We start from the raw sequence: 25,851 nt of genomic DNA, 5'->3' as shown, positions 1-25,851 counted from the left end.
AGCCTGTACATTCAGTACTAAAAGGCCTCACCCAACATACACACTTAAACATGGTTATAATGATAAATGCAAACACACACACACACACACACACACACACACACACACACACACACACACACACACACACACACACACACATACACACACATACACACACATACAAAGACACATTAGGTGTAATATAAAAGCTATTATTTTTGGGGAGGAAAAGAAACAGTTCAACCACAAAAACACTCACACTGACAATTTGCACTTTGGATGGTGTGTGTGTTGACATGCAGATTGTAGTTATCTATGATGCAGAGCTGCTTTGTTATTGGTTGAGTTGACCTCAGTGAGAGAAGCCTGAAGAACTAACCAAAAAACAGATGTTGTCCCACTGATGGAGCTCCAATGTGTCAAACTACTGCAAAACAAATGTTTTAAAGCTCAAAGAAGTGGAGTGTTTTTAATGCATCCTGTAATGCTCCAATTCAAACTTGTCATTGGTTGTGACAGACGCTAGCTAATCCCATGTGAATGCTGCCTTGTGACTGAAACTGGAGCTACGATATGTTCCTGTAGTGAAAATGAAGGTACAGTCCAGTTGAAATGGGATTTTTCTCACAGAACTTTCAGTCTGATGAGTCCATGAGGTGAAACTCAACCAATGAGGTTTCTGCTTTCAAAGCAGCTCTGCCTGTATTTGTAAAAGAACTACAATCTGATGTTGACACCGGACTGGATTTCAAGGTAACAGGATTGCACTGCTAGTTAACTACCAAATAAATAGCTTCAAAATAAGGATTCTTTACTATTCTAGTCTTAGATTGGAAACTTTGTTAAAAAAAAAAAAAGAAGAAATACACACTTCTGAACAACGCGTCAGCTAAGTGGGTAATCCTGAGTCATCAAATCACCCGTTGGCCTGTTACTCCTTGAGCTCCTTGGCTTGTTATACTATGCTATACCTATCATCAGAGCTTCTGTGTTCAAGTTACTGCTCATATTTTCCTTTATTCCTTTGTAACAAAAATGATATTAAATGTCTGCTGCTTCTGTGAATATAAATAAACTAACTAAATAACTGCATATTAAACAACTTCATGATGTCCTGACTTGAAAATGATCTTCAACCTTGACAAAGAATAAGCGTTGTATATTCCTTTGGTATAGCTGGTAGTGATTCAGTCAAACTAACTAATTTCATCAGGAGTTTGGCAATAATGAGTCATTGGCATTTGACTTGTAGCATTATCTCCACTGTGTAAACAAAGATGAATGCACTGCTTGTCCGTGTAGCTCGGAGTGTTGGCAAAAGGGGCCTTAAGAAAGGTCCGCAATCAAAGTTGGCTTCAACCCAAAAACTCAACCTGGCAAAACTACTTTAGAAGTAGGCCTTGGAATCGTGGCAGGTTCAACTCAAATATATAAAGTTTTTAGTTCACACAGAACAATAGAAAATCTTCTTCTTCTTTTTTTACCAAAAGCTAAAATATGCAACTTCCCAAATTTTTCATCCACCCATTTTTAGCAACTTTTGTTCCACAAAAACACACAAACATACACAGAGAAAAGTGAAGACAGTGATTCAAAAGAGTTATAGGTTATAGGTCCACACCACATTGCATGAAGGAATTCATTAAAGTGCTGAAAAAAACCATAGCGTGAGTAAGAAACACTAACAGCAAACAACAAACAGAGACAGACTGAGGCTGATATGAAAGCGCAGAGTTAAAATAACAAAGAAAAGCCACACTGAGTGTTAGAGGATTCAAATCAAATAAGTTCATGGAGAGAATGGCCGCTATCCTGAGTGGTGTTGGCACATTCGTAACAGAAAGTCAGTAACGCACAATGAGACAAAGAGATAAGCGGATACACCTTCAAAAAGGCCTTACTCATCATCAGGCTTCATTTAGGCAGTAGAAAAAGGGTTTGAATAAAAGTGTATTCAAAAAAGAGAAAAGGCATTTGGAGAGGAAAGGAAGAAATGATAGAAAAAGAAAGTAAAAAGAGGTTGTCTGCAGATGGCACCTCTTCTGTTGCTTATAGAAAGCAGGTTCGGACTGCCTCTGTGAGGCCGACTCGTACTGTACCACGCTGAGGCGAGCGGAGAAATCGTCTTGTTTTTGCATACGCAGGTACAAACATTCCACTCTTCTCACTTCCTCTTTTGGCAAACGAGATTGGCGAATTAGAGTCGGGCGACGGCGGCTTTTTGAGTCGGGAGTTTTCCTCCTACAAAAACACAGATTTGATTTTTAGGCCTTTATAGAACAAAAACACCATTTATTCCTGTTTGTAATATTAAGGCTCCAACTGGCAGCTTGTGTCTTACCTAGAGTGTCTTCCAATGAGTTCACCATCACCTGGTTGACCTTTAAAGTCGCCTGCTCCGCTCTGAAGTGAGAACATTGAAATGAATGGCTATTTTCAGAGCAAAACAAGTCTCTGCTCACACTCACTGCAGAGTCATAGCTCATGCAGGCAATATTTCTCTGATTTAAAGCAGTTCCAACATAATTCAGAGTACGACAGACACCATTTCTTGAAATATGTTGCAGCTCCTTTCACCTCTGTTGTATTGGGGGTGTGAGTAGAGTTCACAAAGTTCTCTCTTTGGGTTTAGTGTTGTTATAATTTGCACAGGTAACTTCGTAGTTGATATGCAATTGAAGGGTTGTTTTTGGGAGACTTTACCTGATTCAAGGGTTTTAATATAGAGGTTATTATATAATGTAAATCCCTTTGAGGCAAATTTGTGATTTGGAATTTTGGCTAAATAAATATAACTAAATTAATTAAACTGACTTGAGTGGATACAAATGTACAATAAGGCTACAACTCCCCCATCATGTCCAATACACCAATTTCTCAACTAAAAGGGAAAAAATGGAACAAAAGGAGCTTAAACTGTCATATCACTCAGAAATAAGAAAAAAGAAATAAGGTATAAAAAAGTCCAGTGATAAAGTGAATATGACCACTACATGATCTCACTGACTAAAGTCATTAAATAAGCTAATACAAATAAAAAAACATCTACATCACCACCCCCGCTTCACATACTGTGTAATACGTGTGTTGTTCTATTATTCAAGGTTCTGGTAGTTTCCAGAGAATTCATTTCCTCATTGATATGCTGCAGAACTATTATTGGAGTGTTGTGTTCTCAGTTGTTGCTTCAGGCTATCAAATCAACCAGGAACACAAGGATGATCTAAGCAAACATTACCCTTTGATTTTCCGTACAGCGCCCAGTCTCAGCAAAGCTGCCAGTGAGTTCTTCTGAAGGTCAGAGGATAGTACCTCAGTGTATCTCAGTCTGCCTGAAAACACACACACACACACACACACACACAAAACAGAAAATCAGTGTATTTTGTGGAAGGTTGAGGTTAAAAAAGAACCCACACAAAGAAAACAATTTGACAAAGACAGAAAACCTGCGAGCAGATGTTTGATGATGAACTTCCGGACTGCAGGGACAAACTGTTTTTCTGTCAGAGCTTCAGTGGCCTCTTCACACAGGAACCGACACACCACCTGGACACAACACACACACACACACACACACACACACACACACACACACACACACACACACACACACACACACACACACATATATTAAGGTCAAAGACATATTGGCGACATCCTCTATACATCTGATATTAAGAGTTCCTTTGCTTAAACATCCACTTCTTAATGAAAAAAGGCTTGATGTTTGAATGCACTTTTACTCCTGTTTAGTGTGTTAATGAGTCTTAAGTTACATTAAACGGGACCTGAAATTACATGTAAGACCAATTAAAAATTACATCTGTAAAACTGAAAAATACTGTTTGGTGCTGCAGATGAAGAAACTTGTTACATTGTGAGAAAAAAACTGAAAAAAAACTAAGACTTCACATTTAAGCCTTTAAAAAAATCTATAAAGACTCAAAAATGTCCTACATATTTGATGAAAACATTCAAACAATGCCTGATAAAGTTTAATACATTTCAGAAACTTACCTAAAGCATGCAAATACTTTTTCTTTATTTTATTCATTACCCTTCACCTGACCCAAATAAATGATGTACATAACAAGCCTTCTCTATACAAAACCAACACTACTCCCGTTCACAAAGCTACACTGTGTGTCTCTTTCTCACCTGGTATCCTTGTAGAAAGGGGTCTAGCATACTGGTGAGGAAGGTCAGGGTTCTATGGCCTCTTTCTGTTACAACCACTTCCTGCTGGGTGACTTGCAGAGCTCCAGTCTTTACCAGCAGGAAACAGGCCTCCTCAAAATCCTATAAGACATATGATGAGTGAAAAATGAAAAGTCTAAAAGGGTCATTCTGTACTATTTATTTCAAGTATAACAGTATAGAAATGTTTTTACTCACCTCTACTGTAGCTCCAGGACAGAGGATGAATTCATTGGAGAACATGTTTCTCAGGAAGCTGAAACTGTTATAGATGTCCTCTGCAAAACACACAATGATTTACATGCAGGAGAAGCAGCACATTTAAAAAAAACAAAAAAACAAAAAAAGAAATCCACCTGTACCACCTGTGCCTTGAGTTGTCATATCGTGGAGCAGCTATCTGCTACACATCAAGTGTTAAAATATAAAAGAGGCTTATACAAGTCAGGTTAGGATTTTTTTTTTTATGTTATGTTTTTTAACAAGGAAACGGATCTACAGTGAGATCCGAAATGAAATAGTTTTGGTTGTCATTGTCTCTCTGATGTGAGGGTTATTTGTATTTATTATTTGGTAATTGATTTGGTGTGTTATTCACTCTTCTAGGATAACATTTAGTTTAGTTTGTCATGCTGAATGTTTGTGCTTCTTTGTGTTTTCTTTCTCTTCTAACATCTTGGAACCATGTTGGAAATAAGTGTTTTCATTTTCACGTTATCCCTTGGATTCATTTGTCTCTGTCTAATTATCTATAAATTAAAAAAAAAATCAACCAATCACATAGCTTTCTGTTATAAATATGCTAAACTATTAAAGAGTGGAAATAGGTGTGATCAGACAGCACAAAACTCCTTTAAAGTGATTTATATCTATTGTATGTTGTGGAATTGTCCATCCATCCATCCTGACACCCTTTTACACAAATCTATACATAGAAAGCTACTTGTTATAGAGTAGCTAAGAAAGGTTGAAAATATCTTTATTCAGGTACATGTTCCACAAAAATGACATCTCAATGATTGTTCCTTTTACTTGATAACAGATGCATCAAATTTATTTGACCTTAGTTATATTTATTTTTATCCTTCACCAACCGTTTGTTTTTTGATCTGTTTTTGACATGTAACATATTAGATGTTGTTTGTGTGATGGTGGACGAGGTTAAGCTGCAAATGAATTGTCCTCTTTGGGATCAATAGTTCCCAAAAATTCTCTGAATCTGAATCAACAAAAGAAATTTAGTTTACATTACTTTTCCCCTGTATTTCTTTGTTATATCACATTTCAACACACAGAGAGGAAGCTGGGAGTCTCTCACTTACGTTTATTGTTGGAGGAGGCAGCATGGATGGCTGAGGCCAGCAGGGCCGGTCGGAGGAAGACGTGCAGCGCTTGGTTCCTGTAGGAGGCGCAGGAGAGCACGACGACCGCCTGGTTCAAGAGATGCTCTTCTGGAGTAACAGTGCTGTGAGGCTCCTCCGGCTTCGCTTGTCCTCCTGCTACAAGATGAGGTTTTAAAAGTAGGTGAAGGCAAAACATAGAGAGAGATTATTTGCCAGATATATTTCTTTCAGAAGTTACAGACTGTCTGGTGGATGTCTGGTTCTAAGTGCACCTACATATTATAAAGAGCAAAAAAAGTGGCTCAATAGAAGGGTGTGGATGCAAATTGCTAGCCTTTCATCCACACAGAGGATCTTTTCTTTCATTTTTTGCCTTAAATCAGACAGTCTCAAGAGAGCCATTTTTGTACACCAGCTCAACTTTGTGACACATTTCCAACTAAGAACTCTTTCTTATCACATCTGAAGTGTATTACTGACTTAATTTACACATTTAACATCCTGCAAGTGAAAGTAAGATACCTAAAATACACACTGTAACCAGGAATGAAGAAGAAAGAAAGAAAGATAGAAAGAAGGAAGAAAAAGAAATCAATAAAAAGAGAAACAAATGAATGAATAAACAGCAAACCTTGTTCCAATGCCAGCTGGACTCTTCCCTCAGAGATCCTCACTAGACCTTGATGCAGGGAGAGACTGGAGGCAACCACCTCTGATGGAGGCATGTGGTCTGAAAGAGAAAGTTAAAAAACTGTATTGATAAAAAGGGAGGAGCGGGAAAGAGAGAAAGGATGTGATGTCCTGCCATAATAAGCTTGGGACCCAATATGCAACTGTATCTATCAAGATGGTCTTAATGTGAATATAATCAGATAATCTACTTTATAGTTTTATGGATAAAGTCTCAAATAAAATCACAGCATCAGTTTCATCTAGATTACTTAATGTCACTTCAGCTCCCACCAATAAGCTCTTTTCAACCCCCCCGCATCTGAACTTCCAACAAAAGGCCTCTTTGTTCATTAGCTTGCTCGAGCACAGAGTCAACAGTATCATTGTGACAACACTGCATCAGCCTGAGAGGGAGGAAACCCGCTTCATACTGTACCGGGCCAGTGGAGGAAGGCTCCGTACTGCCTGGAAAGCTCCCGGAGCCACACAGCGCTTTCAGTCAGCTCGTCCAGTGTGATCCCCCGTTTCTGCCCCTCCGCCTGGTTCTGGTGGTGGTTCTGGAGCAGCAGGGAGGCCAGAAGGACCCACGGCTTCAGGACCATGTTCTCTTCCTGGGCCCTCACCAACCTGTAGGCAGAGTCATTCACAAAGCTGTGGATATCCTCGCCGGGCTTTCTGGGAATGTGTCTGGAAAAGAGGCAAACTAAGAGTCAGGCCATGTTTTTATAATTGCAGAAAAAATGGTATACCTAATATATGTAAATGTCATATTAAAAAAAATACAATCTTTATTTTAAAAGAAAGATTTTGTAGATTTGTATAATAGGACATCCACATATTATTCAAACATTACTTTAACCTACGTATACTCAGTTATGCATGAATTCAAAGTGAACAAACACTAGGAAGCTAAAAGGTTACACAAAAATCTCCCCTAAGGACTCCAGACAAGATCAACTGAATTACATTTGATAAGATTAATGAGGGCTGGAAAATATGCTACAAAATAATGTTTTTGAAGAAATTAAATATCAGACCCAGTTCATAGAAATACAGAGCATAAAGTTTAGTTTAGTTTCAGATACAGACAACCAGAAACAGGACACACATCTTTATAAGAAGAGGCAGCTGGGTGAAATCCAGTTCATATATGAGTAGGTTCAGAACAAGGATGACAGATGACAGATTTACTGACAGGTCTCGAGTAAACGTCATAATGTTGCCACATTTTTCAGGTGTTTACTCTTGATAGATCAATCCTGACTAGATAAAGTCAAGATATCAAATATATATGAATGTCAGCTGTAGGTAAGGAATGTGTGTGGAGCTTGAAAATGATCATAATACACAATGAAAGCTGAAACATAATAGTTAAAAGACAGAGATTTAGCTAGTTGATGCCTGCTCAGCCTTATTCTCCTGAAAAGAGATAACAGCTTCACTGATGAAGAACATTCAAGAACTATTAATGTAGTAAGAATGATGAAACAGCAGTAATCACACTGGATGCTGAGCATTCCTTTCGTTTTTATATAGATAGTTTAATGCTTGAACATCATACCTTGGTTTCAGGTTGAACTGACAGCGGTTAACTCTGCCCTGAGCTAAACTTCTGACGGACACAGGCTGACCGAAGTACACGTGGATACTGCCGTAGTCTTCACTGAGGACCTTTCTGGCTTTAAACAGACCCTGCAAGGGAGAGATGAAGATGTAGTGATGAGCCATGAAGATCAGGTGTGCCATAATATTCACCTTCTGTTAGCAGCTCTCCTGTTAGTTCATTTACACCTTTTTTTAGCATACTGTAATATTAACATGTTTAATCTGTGAGGTGAGCAAACAACAGACTGAAGTTGGTTTCCCAATTTTACAGTGGTGTAAAAAAAGACATCGGTGACAAACAATTAGTCACATGAGCCACTTTAAAACTCTCCTGTATGCATCACTCAGAGTCATTGTTTCATTTTTACACTGCTTTGTAATTCCTTCCAAATCCGATGTTTAAGTGACTCACTGAAGTTGACTCCTTGGGTTTGGGCACTCCCAGCAGCTCCCTGGCGTAGAGCGACTCCTCCAGGATCCTCTCATAGCTGATACTGACTGGAACCAAGTTAACATCGTACACCTCCCCTTTGAGGAATGGATCCATCACTATGTTCAGCAGACCTGGATGAAGACACAAAGACAGAATAATATTGCTTATAGAATAAAAAAGGGGAAAATGGATTTTACCACTAATAAAAATTTACAAAACTATATTGAAACATGCTGGAAAATATAATTTATGATCACTGCTTTTTATGACATATACAGTATGTTTTAAGAAGACAGAAAAACAAGGTATCTATTCAAACATCCAACAGGAAATATTGAACAGATGACGTGCAGATTATGAATTCTAGTTTTCCATTATTCTTGCTTTTTCATGTGACTTACCTAACTTTGGGGTCAAAGACTTGCATGTTCGGCTTCTGGTCCCCTCTAGGAAGAATTCAACTGGTGCATATCCGTTCTGGAGTTAAAAAAAGGAGTATACACTTAAATCTGACAGTATTTACTCTTTCCAAGGTTGTGCATTCATAAGCTGTAAATTGTATGGACGGTGTTTACTCTGGCTGGGCTCTGTGTACCGAAAACAGTAAGAACAAATGTCCTTTAACTTTAAACACAAAAGTCTGTGAGAATAAATAACAGTATCTTCACCTTGAGCATGGTCTTAACGTACTCGGAGAAAACAGCCCAGTACAGTTTGTCTCCTCCAAATGATCGCCGGATAAAGAAAGCTCCAGACATGCGCAGCATCTCCCCGACGAATTTCATCCCCATGAAGTCTACAAGGAAATACTGACTGTGAGTTTATGTGCAAATACTTTGAAACACCTACAAATATAAATCAATCTCCATAAAGTAGAATTAACGTCTCTTGGCAGGATGAGTACATGTGTATGAACTTGTACACTTTTCCCATGCTTACCCATGCCGGCAGCAATGACAGGCAGGGCCAGGTCGTAGGTGTACAGGAGGTATGACATCAGCAGGAAGTCCATGTAACTACGGTGACTTGGCAGCAGAACGACTGGGTGTTCCTGAATGGCCTGCTGGAGCTGACAACAATGCAAAAGACACATATTAGCTGTGTCCTTGTCAGTGTAAAGTGTTTCTAACTTTTCACTGACAGCCTGTGTTTACACTCACTCTCTGGATGCCCTCTTCATTGACACAGATGCTCCTGAATAAAGTTTTAAAGACTTTGCTGAGTGTGAAGGCGAAGAAACGAACGGTGCTGAGTTGCAGACGCTGAGCCATCTCCTCCAAGATGGCAGACGCCTCCTCCTGGAGTTCATCGACAGCTTTGCCCATCTCTTTGGAAACCTTGGACAATCAAAATAACAATTTCCAGTTCAGTTTTCATGAGCTGAAAACCTCCCTTTGCTGAGTAACTGCTAAAGCACATACATGTACTTAAGAACGGTACTACTATGGTGATATATTCCTACGAGTTACAAAATGAACAGCATTAACTACCTCAAATACTACATATGTATGAATTAAAAAACGAATATTTACAGAGAATAATAGAGTTTACAGTATAGCTTGCACAGAGCTTTTGACATAAGTACATGTATACAAACGTAAAAATAAAGCTTAAAAATAGGAATCATCTTCACTAGTCTGCCTTCTATTGAGTGTTATCTTTGCACCACTTCACACACTGACCAGTTTTCCTTAGAAGAACATCTGTCCTGTATAACCGGTATAACCAGATCAATGCAAGATTTGGGACTGATATTGAAATTTGATGAGCTGATATTTACATGTACATTATATATTTATATGATATTAATCTTCTTTGCACAATCCCTCACATAAATCAACATGTTTTTATAAAGTTCCAATATATTTTTCTTTGCTTTGTGACCAAGAAATGTTTGTTTTACAGTTGAAAAATAGTCAAATAAAAAGCAAAATAAGCTTATACTATTCTATTAGATGTTTACATGAGTTTATTATTTTGTTCTAATCAAGTTTATATAATGTAAAATGATGTAATTCTATTTAACTTGTAATACTTTTGAGGTGTGTATTTTGTATGATAGGCTATTGTTGTGTCCTTTAACACACTCATTTCAATTGTGATTATTGGTCACGTGACCTATGCGTCTTTATCACACCTATTTCACCATTTCTATTTGTTGTCATTCATCAGCCTAAATATCCTCCAATACCGATATATCTGCAACAAGCTGATCTGCTGATATACTGGCCTGGCTCCAATCAGCTGTGACTCACCTGATTGATGACATAATGTATCTGTTCAGACTGAAGCACCATATTCTTCAGCTGGTCGGCTTTACAGGGAGCCAGTCCTTTGTAAACCACAGGTGTGTAACATCTGAGGGCGTATCTGAGATCACTGGAGTTCCTCCTTTCCTCCAACATGTCTTCAAAATCATCTCTTTTCTTCAGCATAGGATCTCTATGCTGGATAAAAATAAAACAAACGCACTGTGTTAGAGACAGGTATTGTTTCTAGAATAGAAGTGTGTCTTAAAACAAAATTTAGGTGTGCGTATGGTATGAACAGTGAAACAGGTTTTCCTTCTCAGCTACAGAGACTCGCACTGACGCTACATACATGTTGCTTAACATTGTTGGCATGTAGTATAATATGTAGTAATAGCTAAGTAATTCAATTAACTGCTTCAATAATGTCCGTAACATTTTCACCTACAGTACAAGATATTGTGTGTCGAAGCTCTGTTCTTATATATATGCAAACACACACACACACATATATATGAACGTGTTATTCACTTGTTTGAATGAAATGTCAAATGTCAAAGAGTGAGAGCTAAGTTAGCTTAGCTTTCCGGCTAAAATACATACCGAACAAACAGCGCTGGACGTCATATTCCGTCACTTTTCACACACACATACACGCTGCTTGCAGAGACGTTATACGTGCATGTAGGTGTTTACGGCCCTGCTTCTTGGTTTAAACACGTTTGTAGTTGATGACAGAATCAGAACAACTTCTCATGGGCGTGTTACTATTAGCTTTCCGTGTATTGGTGAGTCCACGCAAAACCTACGGTGGCCGTGAAGGACCACCCCCACGTGCTTTCACCGTTTGTTTTCATTCATGCTGTCGACTTGCTATCAGTAAGTGAGCTTTAGCGAGTTAGCATCTGTTTTTGTGCTCTTTTTTTTTGCTAACCTGCTTGTACAGTTGCGTTAAAATGAGCTCCAAAGCTAACGGAGAAGAAGACGACGACTGTCTGTTTCTTGAACATGTTCTGGACAAACTGTATGACTTTGGTAAGTGGAGTGAACAAGCTAGCCGGCTAGCTTACAGGCCGTCAGAAACCTACTATATCTTACTTCTTCTTATTATTTCCTACTTGTTTTACCTCAGTGAAATGAATAAATACATAATGTAGAGTCAAGTCGGTGCAGCAGGGGTAAAAATCTATTATATGCATGTTTTATTAATGCAGGGTGAATGAATAAACCTCTGCCATACAGTTTTATTAACTATTAGTTATCATGATGGTATAGACTCTATACCATCATGATAACTAATAGTTAATACACTCTACACTGTATACTATAGAGTGACATACAGACATGCTGTATAACCCACAACAACAACAATGTGTGTGTGTTGTTTCAGTTGCAGGCTTTTGTCCACCCGTTAAGAAATACATACTATCTTAATAAATGATTTAATATAAAGTAATAACTGACCTGTCCAAGTTCAGGTCTTGTACATTAGTGGTCTGTACTCAGTGATCTGTTTATTTACAGTTAAATAAGTTATTATTGGTGAATATTGTCATGTAATTAGTTCAAATAAATAAACATAAATGTTTAATTACAGATGCAGATGTTGAACTTTACTGCCCATCTCCTCTATGCTTCATATATCACATTTCATCATGCTTTTGTATGGCTTCAGTAGCTTGTGTGGTTAATTTTCATATTTTTTTGCATTTCTATTAATGTATTTACGTATTTATTTAATTCCATACATTGTTTTTTTTAACCTAACAGTCTTTTGTTGGTTTTCAGCTTTGTTATAAGTAGTTGTTCATTCATTTTTTTCACTATTTATTGCTTTCAGGATTGCAGTAATAAAGTGATGAAGTTGTATTGAACTGAATAGAATCTAACAGCCAGCAGTTATTTATGCTAGGAGTCATAGCAAATTGATACTACATGCTTTTAAAATGAATCATGAATGAATCAGATTTGATGCTTTCTGTAACTGTGTTGTTGACTGATGGTGCAGGTAACAGACCAGCAACCAAGAAGAAGTCGAAGAAGGGAAAACGAAAGAGATGTGAGGAAGAGGAGGAAGAAGACGTTCCTTCGGCTGACAACGAAGACAACTCAGCAGATCCTTTCAGTGTCACACACCGTCAGAAACTATCAAAATCAAACAACAACACTACTCCACAGCAAACAGGTCAGGTCACACCATCCTGTAGTCCAGCACAGTGTTCTCTATGTCTCTTTTTCTAACTTGTTAATGATGTCATGTCTTACTCATGTTTAGCCGTCCAGCAGAAGAGTCAGGTGGAGGTGGTGACCTTTCAGGACCCCTCAAAGAAACAGAAGACCAAGCAGACACCAGCACCTGATAAAATATCTGTAAGTCTATCATTGTTTTTAACTTTTTGTGTATGAATCAAAGCACAGCTGAGGCTCACAAGGTCCAGCTCTGACTTGTTTTCCTCTGATGCCACCTGCAGTTCAGTAATACATTTATGTGCCTTTTGATCTAAGAATATAAGCTACGGACACATTACAGATTGTTGTATTCTAGGATGTTATATCAGATTAGACCACATGTGTCTGTACTCCCCTGCTCTTAATGCTGTTAAAAACATTATTTACAGATGATTTCCTCCTCAGATTCTGCTTGTTGATCACACCCCATTTCATTTATCCTGTTTTCTTGCCTTGTTCACATTATCTCCTGTTCATTCAGGTTGTGAAAAATGAAAAAAAAAAAAAAAGTAAGTTAGTTCAGGACACAAACTCAACTTCACAAAGCTGCAGTGAGTTCAGTCAGTCTTGGTATTGTCATAAATATTCATACTGTAATGAGGCTGTGAGGCTTATAGAGCTGCTTTCTGTCAGAAGCTTAGTGGAAGATTTGCTCCAATCTGAGTCATAAAAAACAAATCAGAAACAACAAATCAATAAACAAATTAGAAGCTCCGAGAGCTCACTTTTACTTGTTTGACATGTCCTTATTGGATTGCCTTTTCATAAAAATCTAATTAGACAGGAACCAATGTGACAGCTGAGGTAACTCAGTTTTTTTAGGCTTTTAGCAGATTTCTTTTTTTTCCTACTCAAACTTCTATCAGCTGCATGAAAATGTAAATTTAACATCTCTGTATTGAACCTAAAAAATTCAGTATCTAGCTGCACTGTGAAATCCTTCAGCTTTTACCAGCTTATGGTCAGATTTAGTAATGGATCTACTGATATTTTATACAGCACAGAGGAAATTAGTTTCATTGCACAAAGAGAAAGTATATTTCCTCACAGCATAAAGGAGGAGAAACTGATCATTTCTGTGATCAAGGAAGAGACGATGATGAGATGTAGATATGACAACATCCTATAGGTGGCATGAAGCAACAGGGCTAAAGGGGAAAGTAGATTTGACATTATAATGGACGCCAGCACATGCAGTTAGAGTACTGTGAGGCAGCTACTAAAATCATCTCATATAGGATTAATCACTCTTTACAGCAGCTTTACTTTAAGGAGCTGAATCACAGTTAATATCACAAGTCAGCTGTGTGAACTAATGCAGCACCTTCTTATTAAAAGTAGCTTGTTTTCTTCCTAGAAGTTAGTTTTTAATTTACTATTTGTACACTCACGGTTAACCTTCTCTGTCTATGCTCATCTACTCACTTTATTCTCCTTCTTCTCTTGTGTTTGTTGCTTGTGTGCGTGTGATGTCATCACTTCCAGCCCCTTCAGACAACAGAGAAGAAGCAAAGTGACCAGCTAGAAGAACTCAATTTGGAAAAGGTGACTATTTTTATCCCACTTTTTTAAAATATATTTTTTCTTGTAGCGTTTATACTGATGTGGCTCAAGAGCTGATTTACTAAATTGAAACATCTGCTTTAATTGAAGATTTAAGTCAAAGGCAAAATTGTGGCCTCACTATGTGAATGTAGTTATGATTTCTGCATGTTTTAAAATGATATTACGTTTATTTGTATGTGTGTGTGTGTGTGCTGTATTAGGCTCGTCTGGAGGTGCATCGGTTTGGAATCACTGGCTATAAAAAGGAGCAGCAGCGTGTTTTTGAACAGGACAGAGCCGTCATGCTGGGAGCCAGAGTAAACACAACTTTCCTCCTATTTCCTCTGAAACTGGAAAACCTCATGACTTTATTACTGTTAGTGTTTTTCCAAATTGCTTGACATATTTTCTTCTCTCCTGATCAGCCTCCTAAGAAGGAGTATTTAAACTACAAGATGCTACAGCAGCAGGTCAAAGAGAAGAAGCAGAAAGCAAAGGAGGAAGTTCAACCGGTAAGACCTGCACCTCCAGTTAGTCTGACATGTTAAACAGGAAACTGGTTGCCACACTTTTACATATAAGTGGACGTATATATATCACTAGATTGTTAGCTATACTTATGGAGATGACAACCTCAGACCTGTGGTTATTATCTGTTGAATAATACATGAATGAATAAAATGGTAATTAAATGAAATGTATGAAATTCAGATTCTAAGCATGTGTCCTTGCTCTGTAGGAGCTGAAGAAGAAAAAGAAGAAGCAGAATAATCAAAGGTGGGTGGACTATAAACATTTCTCTCATTACACATCTTCAAGGATCACAGAGCAGCAGCAGGGCGGCGTCAAGTGAGAGTCAAAGGCTCAGACTTCCACCCTGGCAAACATTTTCTCTCCCTAAGTGTCCTTGAAGCTGTGTAGTATATAATTATGTTAAATAAGTAGTAGTCTAAATCATCAGAATCTGTGGATAGAAACACAGCAGCAGTAATTTGCTTCTTTTCCATCTTTCTTCATATTTGGCATCGTTTGAGCTTTTCAGAGAGTAAAAAGCTCACACTGACAGATGTTCACACAGCCTGTCTGGTTACGTCTCAGCCATTTGAAAAAGCTGCATTTCCATATGTCGCACATCTCAAAGCAGGGACAAGACGAAGAAGGCGTCCTCCGGTCTGGGCTCGGCCTCGGGTCAGGTGGGGCGCTTCAAGAACGGCGTGCTGATCCTCAGCTCCAAGGAGATCCAGAAAATCAAAGGCAAAAGGAGAAGTAAATAGGTGTGTGTTCTTCTTCTACAAATGACTGAAGAGGGATTAAAAGATGAGGAGTTCTGCTTATTAGTAGGGCCTGACCAATACTGGAGTTTTGGGGCCAGTGCCAATACTGATGTTTTCGATATATTGGCCGATAATATTATATGTCATAAACTTTTTTTTTTTTTGCAGTGATCACTCAAATGTGGTGATCAAACGCTTGTGACTAGCTCTGTCACAGTAACTACTTTTGTTGGATGTATTGTGTCAGAAATGATCGTGATAAACAATATTATAATTTGAAGATCATTTTATACCACTGATATAATAATAATATAATAGCATAATAATAGCAAAACGAATCAATAGCAAGCAAAGTGATGTATAAAATGACATCAGTGCACTGAAACAGTGGGGAATTTAATCATTATAATTAGCTATGAAAAAAAATATTGGCACATATCTGACAACGTATTCACTGATACCAATATATCTGTTATAGCTCAATATCGGCCAATAATATCAGCTGGCCGATATATCAGTTGGCTTTTAGGCTAATGAGACTAGTGCAAGTTAAGGATTAAGGGGAGTGCATATGGTCTCTGAGCTCTGTGTGTGTGTGTTTGCAGGTGACTGATTAAATCTTTAGGCTGGGGAGAATATCAGCAGACCAGAACTCCATCAGTGACTCTGCAGCCAAACACATGAGGAGGAAATGGACACGACCTGATGATGAAAAGCAGTTCTGAGGACATGTCACCACTCTGCTGTAAATTATGAGACAGTGTTACAGCTCAAAGACTGCTGAGTCAGGAATCCAATCGATCAATCCTCAGACTGGACCCTGATTTTGCTGCAGCAGGCAGGACATTAAATGCACAGAACCGGAGCCTCTGTCCAATCATATTCCATCACAGTTAATTTATTTTGTTTTATAAACGACCCAAAAAAAAAGAAAAAAGAAGAAGACAGTTTCAGTTTCTGGTGTTTTTTTTAACACTGTAAAGGCTTTTAAAATGAACGCAGTTACAATGCATTTTTCCTCATATACAAACCATGTAGTCGTACAAAACATTTACAAGTTGGCAGGAAGGGACGGGGATCAAGGGGGATGTCAAGGAGACAGACGATGGTAATTATTACAAAAAAAACTGACATTTTCATGAAGAAACACACACACAAACACCGCACGGTCTCGCCCTTTAAAAAAAAAAAACGCTATTTACATCACCTCTCAGAAGCATCGAGAAGCCAAACTCTAGATCTTAACATCGTAAGTCTTCACAGAAACCAGATCTATCCGTTTCGTTAAAGGGAAAAACATAAAAAGTGGACGATTGAATGATGATAATGGCGAAACAAAGACCCGTGTGATCTGGCAGTGTGCGGCTGGGTGAGGTCACAAATTCTCACACAGTTTTCTCTGAAGCAGCTTTTTGTATTATATATATATTTCTATATATTTAAGAAAAAGAGCATGAGGAAATATGAAGCTTATCTGCAGCACGTCACACATGTTTGAAGCTAAAAGTGTCACATTGAGGAGATTGTGTTTTTTTTTACCTGCAACCCTTTTCAATCAACCATATACAGTATATGTACACATATATATAATCAGTAGCCATTCCACTTTTATACTTGAAATTGAAAGAGGGTGATATAGAAAATAAAATAAATATATTATTAAATATATTCATACTTAATACAGTAAATAAATGACTTTTTTTGTCCCTGTGCTGTTTTTTATTTAGTTTTTTAGAAGTAGCTAGCCGCGTTGACATGCTTTTTTCCCCCAGCACCATATCTCCAAGTTAAATATCTCACATTCATGGGTGGGTGGGTGAGTGTGGGGGTAAAGGGTCATGCCATAAAAGCACTCTTACAATAGCGCATCTACACAGGAGTGAGTACAATGTGAATCATGTAAAATAACGTGCTATGATGGTTCCTATCAGCCACATTAAGCGTTGGTTTGAAGAATTTGGCCTGACCCCATTTTACCTGACTGGCTTCCCAAACCTCTGCTGCAATACTCTGAGGCAAAACTGCCTAGAGACATGTAACCACTCCCCCCCCCCCCTAATCCTTCCCAAAAAATCATCCAGACTTGCAGAAGAACATGATAGATGTCTCACTTTCCTCCAGGGTTCCAAATCTCATACCCGGGTTATATGAAAGTCTACCTTGGGGCACATTTCTCTCCTCTGGTGTATGGAGGTTAGCAGTCAGGATAAGCCTAGCATGATGCAAATGTTACCCTTAGGCGGTAGCTGGCAGTCTGGGGGAATGTTGAAAGTAAGTCCCCTATGGCAGATAGTCAGATGTTTGGTTTCTGGGTCAAGGGAGTTGGGAGTGGGAGTTGGGAGCAGGGGTGGGGAGGGGGGTGAACCAGTTCAAATCCTGACATTTACACTAATGCTGCGGTCATGTCACGAGGTGAAAGGTTGGAAATATGCCACTGGAAAGCATTGCTCAGGTCAACAAGGTCGTAAATACCATTAGAGTGTAGTGTTTTCCCTCCAGTGGGTCACCTCTCTGACCTGTAGTCCAGCACAGAGGATGTTACACAGCAGGTACATTATATATGGGTGCAGTAGAGATTTCAACTTTAATCAAATGACTTATTATGGGCTTATTTTCTTGATCTAATGTCAGCACTGTAATGAAATACTTTCTCACTCATTCTCTCACCTTCACACTGGGCAGCAGACCTGGTAAGACAGAGGTGTCCAAACTATACCATAAAGGTTCATGTGGCTGCAGGTTTTCATTCCAACCAAGCAGCAGGAGCTCACCAGGCTTGACTCATTTAATCAGCTGATCTCAGTCTTTAGACAGTTGATTGGTTGGAAGAAAAACCTGCAGGCACATTATAGCCCTTTATGGAAGAATTTGGACACTGATGTAAACTAAAGAGTAAGATCAAACCTCTTACCAGAGGCATGTCCAGACTATTCCATAAAGGGCTGTGTGCCTGCAGGTCTTTCTTCCAACCAATCAAGAGCACACATGATTTGACCAATCATCTGTCTGAAGACTGAGATCAGTTGATTAGAAGAGGCAAGTCTGAAAACCTGCAGCCACATGGCCCTTTATGGAATAGCTTGGATATGACTGGGCATTGCATGTGCATTTAACCTTATTTTAAGACATGGGATGATTAGATTTATGGTGTAAATTTAGTCTTGTATTTGTCTCTTTCAGACTTGGAGACCCATGTGTGGGTTTTTTTTGTGCCTCCATTTATAGTTGCACCAGTACAATTCCTGATTAATTGAAATATGCTTTTAAGAGTGATGTTTCATGGCCTTCCTTCCCATGCATCCTGATCAATGCCCATGATGAACCTCCTACTTTACACTAACAATGACCCCTGTTCTATTCAAGTGTCTCGGTAAGTAAGCCATCACAGTGAGTGTAACATCAGAATGTCTTCTATGAAAAACATCTATGCTGACCAGGTGAAACCAAACGGAGAACCTGAATCACAGCTTCTTCACAACCTCATACCAGCTTCCCCACATAATCTGAACGCAGCATTCACTACAGAAAACCAGGTGAGTCGGTCAGGCTTGTTGTAGACTCGCTCTGTGGCGTAACACACCATCTGTTTGCTTATTCTAGGACGGACATGTCTTGAACCTGTCATTCTGGATTAAAAATTACATATATAACCCCATCTCCAGCTCCCAAAAAGGTTCAATCAATATTCTTGAGTAGAATTTCTCCATTCATTAAAGAAAGAACCCAAATTTGGAAGCAGAACAGAACTGAAAGATATCATACCACTCTAGTTCTTTACAGTTAAGTAAATCATTTTAAAATAAGCATTAACGAATGTATAATATTTCTGTTATATTATTGAAAATAGACCTTTCTAATTTTTAGTAAGAAATACCTGCTTCACCTGGCATATGTAAAGTTTGTGTTGAAGTGGATATTAGAAGAATAAGGGTGTGATACAGTAAGTCTTATCAACATATATAAAGTAAAAACATGTAAAACAAAAGAAAAAGACTGTTTTATGTCCCTGATTGACTGTTGGAATATCATGAGATAGATAAATGACACCTTATCAGACAAAAATGTTAAAGGTATGAAAACACATATGACCAATATGTCACAACAGAATCACTTTCCAAATGCATGAATCCTGTCATGCCTCCATCTCACCAGCAGAGGGCGAGCTGTCGTAGCGGTTGGCTTTTAACGTCACTCGTTGCAATGAACAATGATACAGTCGACTATTTACAATACAGCTTTCAGATATCTTGTAAACTTGTTTGACGCGTGTAATCCATGCTTAATATCACACACCATTATCACAAGTCCACTATTTACAGTTGGTGGATTACCATACACACATACACACACATACATACATGACCCTGAACATTTGTATGGCAGGTCTTTCTACACTTCTAATCACTTCTCTCTCTCTCACACATTATAGGGAATAGAAATATGTCAATATCGTAATAAAGATTAAATAACCTTAAATTCATTTAAAAACTCTCCATTCTCTGCTGCATTGAGTTAAGTGGCTTTGATAAAATATACATGGGTAACGCCTGTTTTAAACATTGTTAAATCCTTAGTCACAGTGGTCTGGTTGGATTTTGGAGCTACTGTCCTCTACAGGCTGCCGTACCCGACCTGCCTGAGTGGACGTCGGCGAAACGTAGCTTTACCTGATGTGACTTTCTCAAGATCATTAAAGGTACCTGCTAAAGATTCTACAGAGAGACTGGAAGATGAAGACACAATCAAATGACCACGAGACAACCGCTTTTAGAAAGAAAGGTTAGGCTCGGGGTCCATGTTTTTAACATTCCTCCCTCAGGGTGAAAACTTGAGTCGCCTCTTCCAGGCCTCTGTAGATCTATCACGTCACTCAACAATGAAACAGAACCTGGCTTTGAGCTCGCTGTGCGTGTGTAAACCTTTGACAACAGCACCAAAGCCATCTTTAGGCCACTTTTGTATGACGCAGAGAGTTTGATGGCTGTCAGATATTCCTACCTTACAGACAGGAAGTCAGTTCTCTATTAAAAACTGAGAGGGAGGGCAGAAAGTGGGGTGGGGTGAAAAAGAAACAGAAAACAGAGAGGGGAAGTGCTGTTGGAGCTGCAACTGAGATAAAAGTTGAGCTTTTTGAATATTTCATGAGCGAAACAACCCGTGGTGCCATTTTAACTCCTAAAAAATAAGACTGGTTCCATCTGTTGTTTTTTTTTATCTGTACACACACCTGAGAGAGAAGCAGAGCAACACAGAGCATCGCTGAGTCATTTCTCCCTCCCTGTTTTTTCTTTTTTTCCCGCCTTCTGAAAGCACCCTATAACTATGAACTTCTAACAAAGACTGTAGTGATGTTTTCTGATTGTATATCTTAACATTAAACAGATCAGGTATCAGTTAGCACAACGAAAAGCAAAAGATAACTTGAGTCTTGAGTCACTGTTGATAGTGTGAGAGCCTCTAGGAGACATTTTAGGCCATTTTGTCCTTTTTTTTGTTTTTCACAACAGTACAAAGCTGGAATAATAACATAAGTGCTGTTATTATTCTAGTGTTCATATGGCAAAGACTGGGATATGAAAAAAAAGTATGGCAATCCGCAGTAACTCTGTAGTGACGTCCACAAGCTTCAATCCATATATTTATAGCCAATCATAACTCAGATTTATTCCTTCATGGCAAATGATGGAGCAGGGTTTCACACACTTCCCAAAGTGTATCCAAGACAAAGGGGTCGGGAGAGGGGCGAATCCCATCTGACAGGATTTAAAAAGATCCACGTGGGAGTGAAGTGAGGCTGCATATGACACTGTAGGTTTTGTATCCGGGGACGGGGACCGGGGGGGGGGGCACGCTCATCTTCTACTGTTTGATATTCTTTGGCACCTCCAGGCCCGTCAGTAAAGTCACCTGCAGTGGGTGGAAAAAAAAGAGGGAACACAATGAGATCGTTGCTACTGAGGATGAGGACAGACTATGACGAGATGTGACATCATCTTTATTGAGGCTATGTAGTAAAAACACAGCTGGATCTGGAGATGACATACACACACACACACACACACATATTTGACATCTAGTATGATTTAAGGCATGTTTGACCATCAACTGAGATCACAGTTTCACTGCCAGCTGGGTTGACACATACTCACTTAACACCTTGGATGTGGAACATATTTGGAGTTGTACACAAATAACTTAAGACTACATCAGACATTAAGGTCATTTCAATAAACAGTGAAGCCTTTAAATTAGCATATAATGAATAATAACATATCTTCAGTGTCACATTAATCACACAGCGAGAGTCTTACTTGCTAGTTTCTAAAGCTAATGCTAATCTACCTGAACATACACATGGGGCTCCACACTGTATAGATCTTACCAAGGGGGACCAGGCCTTCTCTGTCCAGGCCCCTCAGTTATAGTATCTCACATTTCATCTTTTAAATCACTTCTTAAAACTCATCTTCATATAGTTTTACTGACTGTATTCCTCATCCTTTTTATGTTTTTAATACTATATTTTATCTCTATTTCATTTCTTTCAACTACTGTTAATTTTACTCTTTTATGATTTGAAATTTTATAATCTTAACTGCCTGAACCTTTATCAGAACTATCAATTTTGCTCTTTCTGTTTAACTTGACTTTATGGAAAGCACATTGTTTTGAAATGTGCTATTTATATAAAGTTATTATTATTATTATTATTATTATTAATATCAATTATATTATATCATGCACCATACTGAGTGTAAAACTCTGTAAGAAAATGATGTTTTTTGTCTACATAATTAAACATAACTTGACTAGTTATCAGGTTCTAATGTAAGATGACTTAGTCCAGATGTGTCAGCAGTGGTACAACAATGTAGCAGCTGTAACAATATTTCTACATTTATGGTTTAAGTTACTCATTCAAATATTCATTTTTTGTGGGAGAAAACAAAAAGAAAAAATTATGATTGCTGACATGTCTGTGGTTGTAAAAATTAAATGAATTGCTATTTTGAGTGAAAACTGAGAAGTCATGAATGCAACTTGTGGTTTCATTCAAGAGTTTTGAGTTTTCAACAATAGTAGTTGCTATTATTATGATAGTTGTTTTGTGCTGCTGTAGTAGCAGGCTAAAAATCTAAATGCTACAAGGATATACAAGACTGGTTGCTCCATTTTCTGCTGCTGAATGTGGACTCTGATGTCAATGTAAAGTCCCACCAGCTTCTTGACACACACACACACACACACACACACACACACACACACACACACACACACACACACACACACACACACACACACACACACACACACACACACTGACCTGTACGTTTCTGTTGAGGCTAACTGCAGGCATGAAAACCCCTTCCAGGTTCTCAAAGGCAGTTGGTCCGTGCTGTTCCTTGTTGATGAAGAAAGTCACTGTGTGTTTGGTCAGATCCAGCAGCACGCCTACGGTCGAGCCCTTAGTGATGCCTCCCTCCGCCCTGCATGCACGCACACACACACACAGATAAATAAAAAAAAGGTCAATCTGGGGCATATGTTAAGTGAAAATGAGAGAAAATGTATGCAGTATCTAACCAAATGTGAATTTTAATTGAGAATTTAAAATGTGTCCTCTCTGATAAATGATAAACTTCCAGCTAAACTGATTTGACTCGGTGCATGAAGATGAAAAAATTTCACTTTCATCTTTGTTCTGAGTGACTCAGTTCAAATAGCAGTTACTGACTGTGTAAAACAACAGCATAAAGCCCCAAAATTCAATCAACATGATAAATCTAACAGGCAGCTTGTATTCATAAGTAGACTAAAACACCACATCTGCTCCAGATGTTTCAAAGCTTGTTTTATTCTACAGATGAACACAAAACGACATTCAATTCCCGTTTATAGTGATATACATTTTTATATAGTCCTAGTTCATAGTTCAGTCTTTGGCCATATTTGTCATTCCAAGCATATTCAGGACACACTTAAGCTTGAGAATTCATAATGCATCTGTTCAGTGGAGTCTATGCAGTAGAGGGTGAAAGAAATGAACCTTACAGAATATAAAAATGAGATACTTTCCTTCTGAAATTACATTTTAAATGTAAAATCTGTGAAAAGCTAAGGAGTGAAACCACATTTCTACATGCAAAACAGCCACATTTCTCTGAGCTGTCGACACATTACGCCTGCCTCATGCCTGGACTGAGCCAGAGTCAGCACTTTGAGGTGGAGACAGATGAAGAAAATCAATATGTGGCACGTAAAAAAAAAAGAGCGCAGGCATGGGATGATTATTGACATGAAAGTAAATGGCACTGTGATATATGTATATACCTGTAGTCTGGCTGGACCGCGATAAGAGAAGACAGGCAGTTTTAAATATTCCTGTGAAGTGTCGCCTTTTCTCTTGTGAAGAATAGACACTTTTCTTCAGAATAAATGTTTAATGAGAGTTTGATAGCTTCCTCGTGACACTGAGAGAAATGGTGCAGAGACGTGTTTTTGATGTCTTGTGCAGCCCGCAGTCTTCTTCTACTGCTCCCCGGTGTGTTTGTTAGTGGGTTATTGTATGAGCCCCGCGGTTCCCTCTGTCATCCTGTGTATATATCATTATCCTGTGTATGTGTGTGTGTTTGTGTGCGTTTGTGTGCATTTGCTCGGTTGTCGGGTGGGATTTAACAGCAGAAGACGTAATGATGAATGGATGAAGAGGAGAGCTGCCTCCTGCTGTTCTTGTTGACGTACGGATGTTGTTCATGAATTCAAATGATAGTTGCGTCTTTCTAATGAGGCATACTTTATTTAGAGTTTACAGGTTGTAACTAATTAATGGTTCATACATGATTTAAACAAGAAGATCTTATTACGTAATCACATGACACACTGTCATTTCATCACAATATCAGTTGTCGCCACTTTAAACAAATGGAGGCACTATGAATAACTATTTTAATAATCGGTAGTACACCCTGTGACCTGTAACCATGAACCTCTCTACTAGAATTTTGGACCATTTTTCTTTTGCAAACTGTTCCAGGTGTTTCACATTGAAAGCTCCCAGCTGCTGTTTTCAGAGCTCTGCACAGGTGTCCTCTGGGATTCACATCTGGACTCATTGTTGGCCATTTCAGAACCCTCCAGTGCTTTGTCTTTAACCATTTCTGAGTGCTTTTTGATGTGTGTTTTGGGTAATGGTCCTGCTGGAAGACCTCTGACCTCTGGTAGAGTCGCTGCTTTCTGACACTGGGTACTAAATTGCACCCCCAAAATTCTTTAGTAGTCATCAGATTTCATGATGCCATTTACACAACACATCCAAAGCAGCTATGGCTCAGGTGGTAGAGCTGCTGTCCTCCAATTGGAAGATTGGCGGTTCGATTCCCGGCTCCTCCAGTTCACATCTCGATGTGACCTTGGGCAAGACACTTAACCCCAAATTGCTCCCCTTGCTGCACCAAAGATGTGTGAATGAGCATGAATGGCTAAATTCCCCCTGATGAGCAGGTTGGCACCCTGAGCACTGATGGCTCCTGTATGAATGTGTGTGAATGAGATGTAATGTAAAGCGCTTTGAGTGGTCTTATATATATATAGCTATATAAGTACAGTCCATTTGCCAGAAGCAGCAAAGAAACCCCAAAATATCTGTGAACCTCCACCATATTTGACTGAAGGGACCATGTTCTTTTCCTCGAAGGCCTCATTTTGTTTTCTCTAAACAGTACCATGATGTACTCATCTGTCCACACTACGTTCTACCAGAAGGTCATCGTCATGTAAGTTTTGGCAAACTCCAGTCTGGTTGTTTTATGCCTTTGTGTCAGCAGTGGTCTCCTACCGTAGTGTTAAGTGCAGGGGTGCCAATATTTTTGGCCATGACTGTATAAGAGAATTATGGCAAAAATGTCCCAGTGGTGTAACCATAAAAATGTTCTACCAAATAATTCAACTTAACATTGAACACTCCTGGAAGAAGATACTGCAAAACCGTGGAGTAAATATACTTTGTTTTATCTTTTTTACATCGGAGTCCTGTATAGAAGTTTTTTCCTGCTCAAGTGAATGTGCACAAGTCAAGCTAAAGAAACTGATGATCTTCACCTTCCACAGTCACTGAGCCATACACGTACCTGTTGGTGTGGGAGTTGTTGTGCATGAACCAGGAGCGGTTGTTGTCCACGTACATGGCCCAGGCCTTGTCATCCTTCCCCAGCATCATGTCTTTCATGGTGTTGATCCTCGCTATGCCGAACGCTGGGTCCGGGTGGTTGTCATAGCGATCGATGCTGACCTCCCAGTAGTGGACGCCCTGAGATTTAAAA

The 25,851-nt window shown here is 38.8% G+C and overlaps 3 protein-coding genes across 7 annotated transcripts in view; 1 reads left to right on the top strand and 2 right to left on the bottom strand.

Annotated features, from left to right (window-relative positions):
- Positions 1-2,036: 2,036 nt before the first annotated feature.
- On the bottom strand, positions 2,037-11,254 carry gnpat (glyceronephosphate O-acyltransferase). 2 transcript variants are annotated; one of them, XM_053336619.1, is made up of 17 exons: positions 11,088-11,254; positions 10,491-10,682; positions 9,396-9,572; positions 9,175-9,304; positions 8,904-9,031; positions 8,637-8,712; positions 8,215-8,366; positions 7,759-7,889; positions 6,634-6,884; positions 6,157-6,255; positions 5,505-5,678; positions 4,381-4,460; positions 4,144-4,284; positions 3,432-3,531; positions 3,221-3,314; positions 2,324-2,385; positions 2,037-2,223 (listed from the first exon to the last, which is right to left on the bottom strand). In XM_053336619.1, exons 1-17 carry the CDS (start codon positions 11,109-11,111, stop codon positions 2,180-2,182), a joined length of 2,055 nt encoding a protein of 684 aa, XP_053192594.1. In that variant the 5' UTR covers positions 11,112-11,254; the 3' UTR covers positions 2,037-2,179. The 2 variants fall into 2 exon arrangements, with proteins under 2 accessions (XP_053192594.1, XP_053192592.1); XM_053336617.1 differs by lacking the exons at positions 2,037-2,223; positions 2,324-2,385; positions 3,221-3,314 and having other exon boundaries at positions 3,327-3,531; positions 5,505-5,681.
- Positions 11,255-11,401: 147 nt separating this feature from the next.
- c17h1orf131 (chromosome 17 C1orf131 homolog) lies at positions 11,402-16,452 on the top strand. The gene is made up of 9 exons (XM_053337123.1): positions 11,402-11,519; positions 12,493-12,690; positions 12,760-12,854; positions 14,199-14,258; positions 14,480-14,575; positions 14,684-14,770; positions 14,998-15,035; positions 15,400-15,532; positions 16,138-16,452. Exons 1-8 carry the CDS (start codon positions 11,441-11,443, stop codon positions 15,530-15,532), a joined length of 786 nt encoding a protein of 261 aa, XP_053193098.1. The 5' UTR covers positions 11,402-11,440; the 3' UTR covers positions 16,138-16,452.
- A 4,939-nt stretch (positions 16,453-21,391) lies between these two features.
- Positions 21,392-25,851, bottom strand: part of LOC128377579 (E3 ubiquitin-protein ligase TRIM9) — a 52,069-nt gene continuing 47,609 nt past the window's right edge. For all 4 annotated transcript variants that reach the window (XM_053337540.1, XM_053337541.1, XM_053337543.1 and 1 more), the window contains exons 9-11: positions 25,660-25,838; positions 22,857-23,019; positions 21,392-21,439 (exon numbers count right to left, since the gene is read on the bottom strand). In XM_053337540.1, coding sequence (XP_053193515.1) covers positions 21,392-21,439; positions 22,857-23,019; positions 25,660-25,838 — 390 coding nt within the window. The remainder of the gene's footprint in view (positions 21,440-22,856; positions 23,020-25,659; positions 25,839-25,851) is intronic.

The sequence above is a fragment of the Scomber japonicus genome, chromosome 17 (assembly GCF_027409825.1).
Source record: "Scomber japonicus isolate fScoJap1 chromosome 17, fScoJap1.pri, whole genome shotgun sequence".
In the NCBI taxonomy this organism is placed as follows: Eukaryota; Metazoa; Chordata; class Actinopteri; order Scombriformes; family Scombridae; genus Scomber; species Scomber japonicus.
The sequence above is the reverse complement of the archived record's forward strand: the minus strand, read 5'-3'. Positions and strand labels throughout refer to the sequence as shown.

Bases quoted from the DNA above. Each gene is read 5' to 3' on its own strand.
- gnpat (XM_053336619.1), bottom strand. From the start codon at position 11,111: ATGACGTCCAGCGCTGTTTGTTCG. The intron at 4,461-5,504 runs GTAAGTGAGAGA...TGTGTTTTGCAG, and splicing joins TGCCTCCTCCAACAATAAAC to AGGACATCTATAACAGTTTC. The intron at 4,285-4,380 runs GTGAGTAAAAAC...TATGTCTTATAG, and splicing joins GTCCTGGAGCTACAGTAGAG to GATTTTGAGGAGGCCTGTTT.
- c17h1orf131 (XM_053337123.1), top strand. From the start codon at position 11,441: ATGAGCTCCAAAGCTAACGGAGAAGAAGACGACGACTGTCTGTTTCTT. The intron at 11,520-12,492 runs GTAAGTGGAGTG...CTGATGGTGCAG, and splicing joins GGACAAACTGTATGACTTTG to GTAACAGACCAGCAACCAAG. The intron at 12,855-14,198 runs GTAAGTCTATCA...CATCACTTCCAG, and splicing joins CAGCACCTGATAAAATATCT to CCCCTTCAGACAACAGAGAA.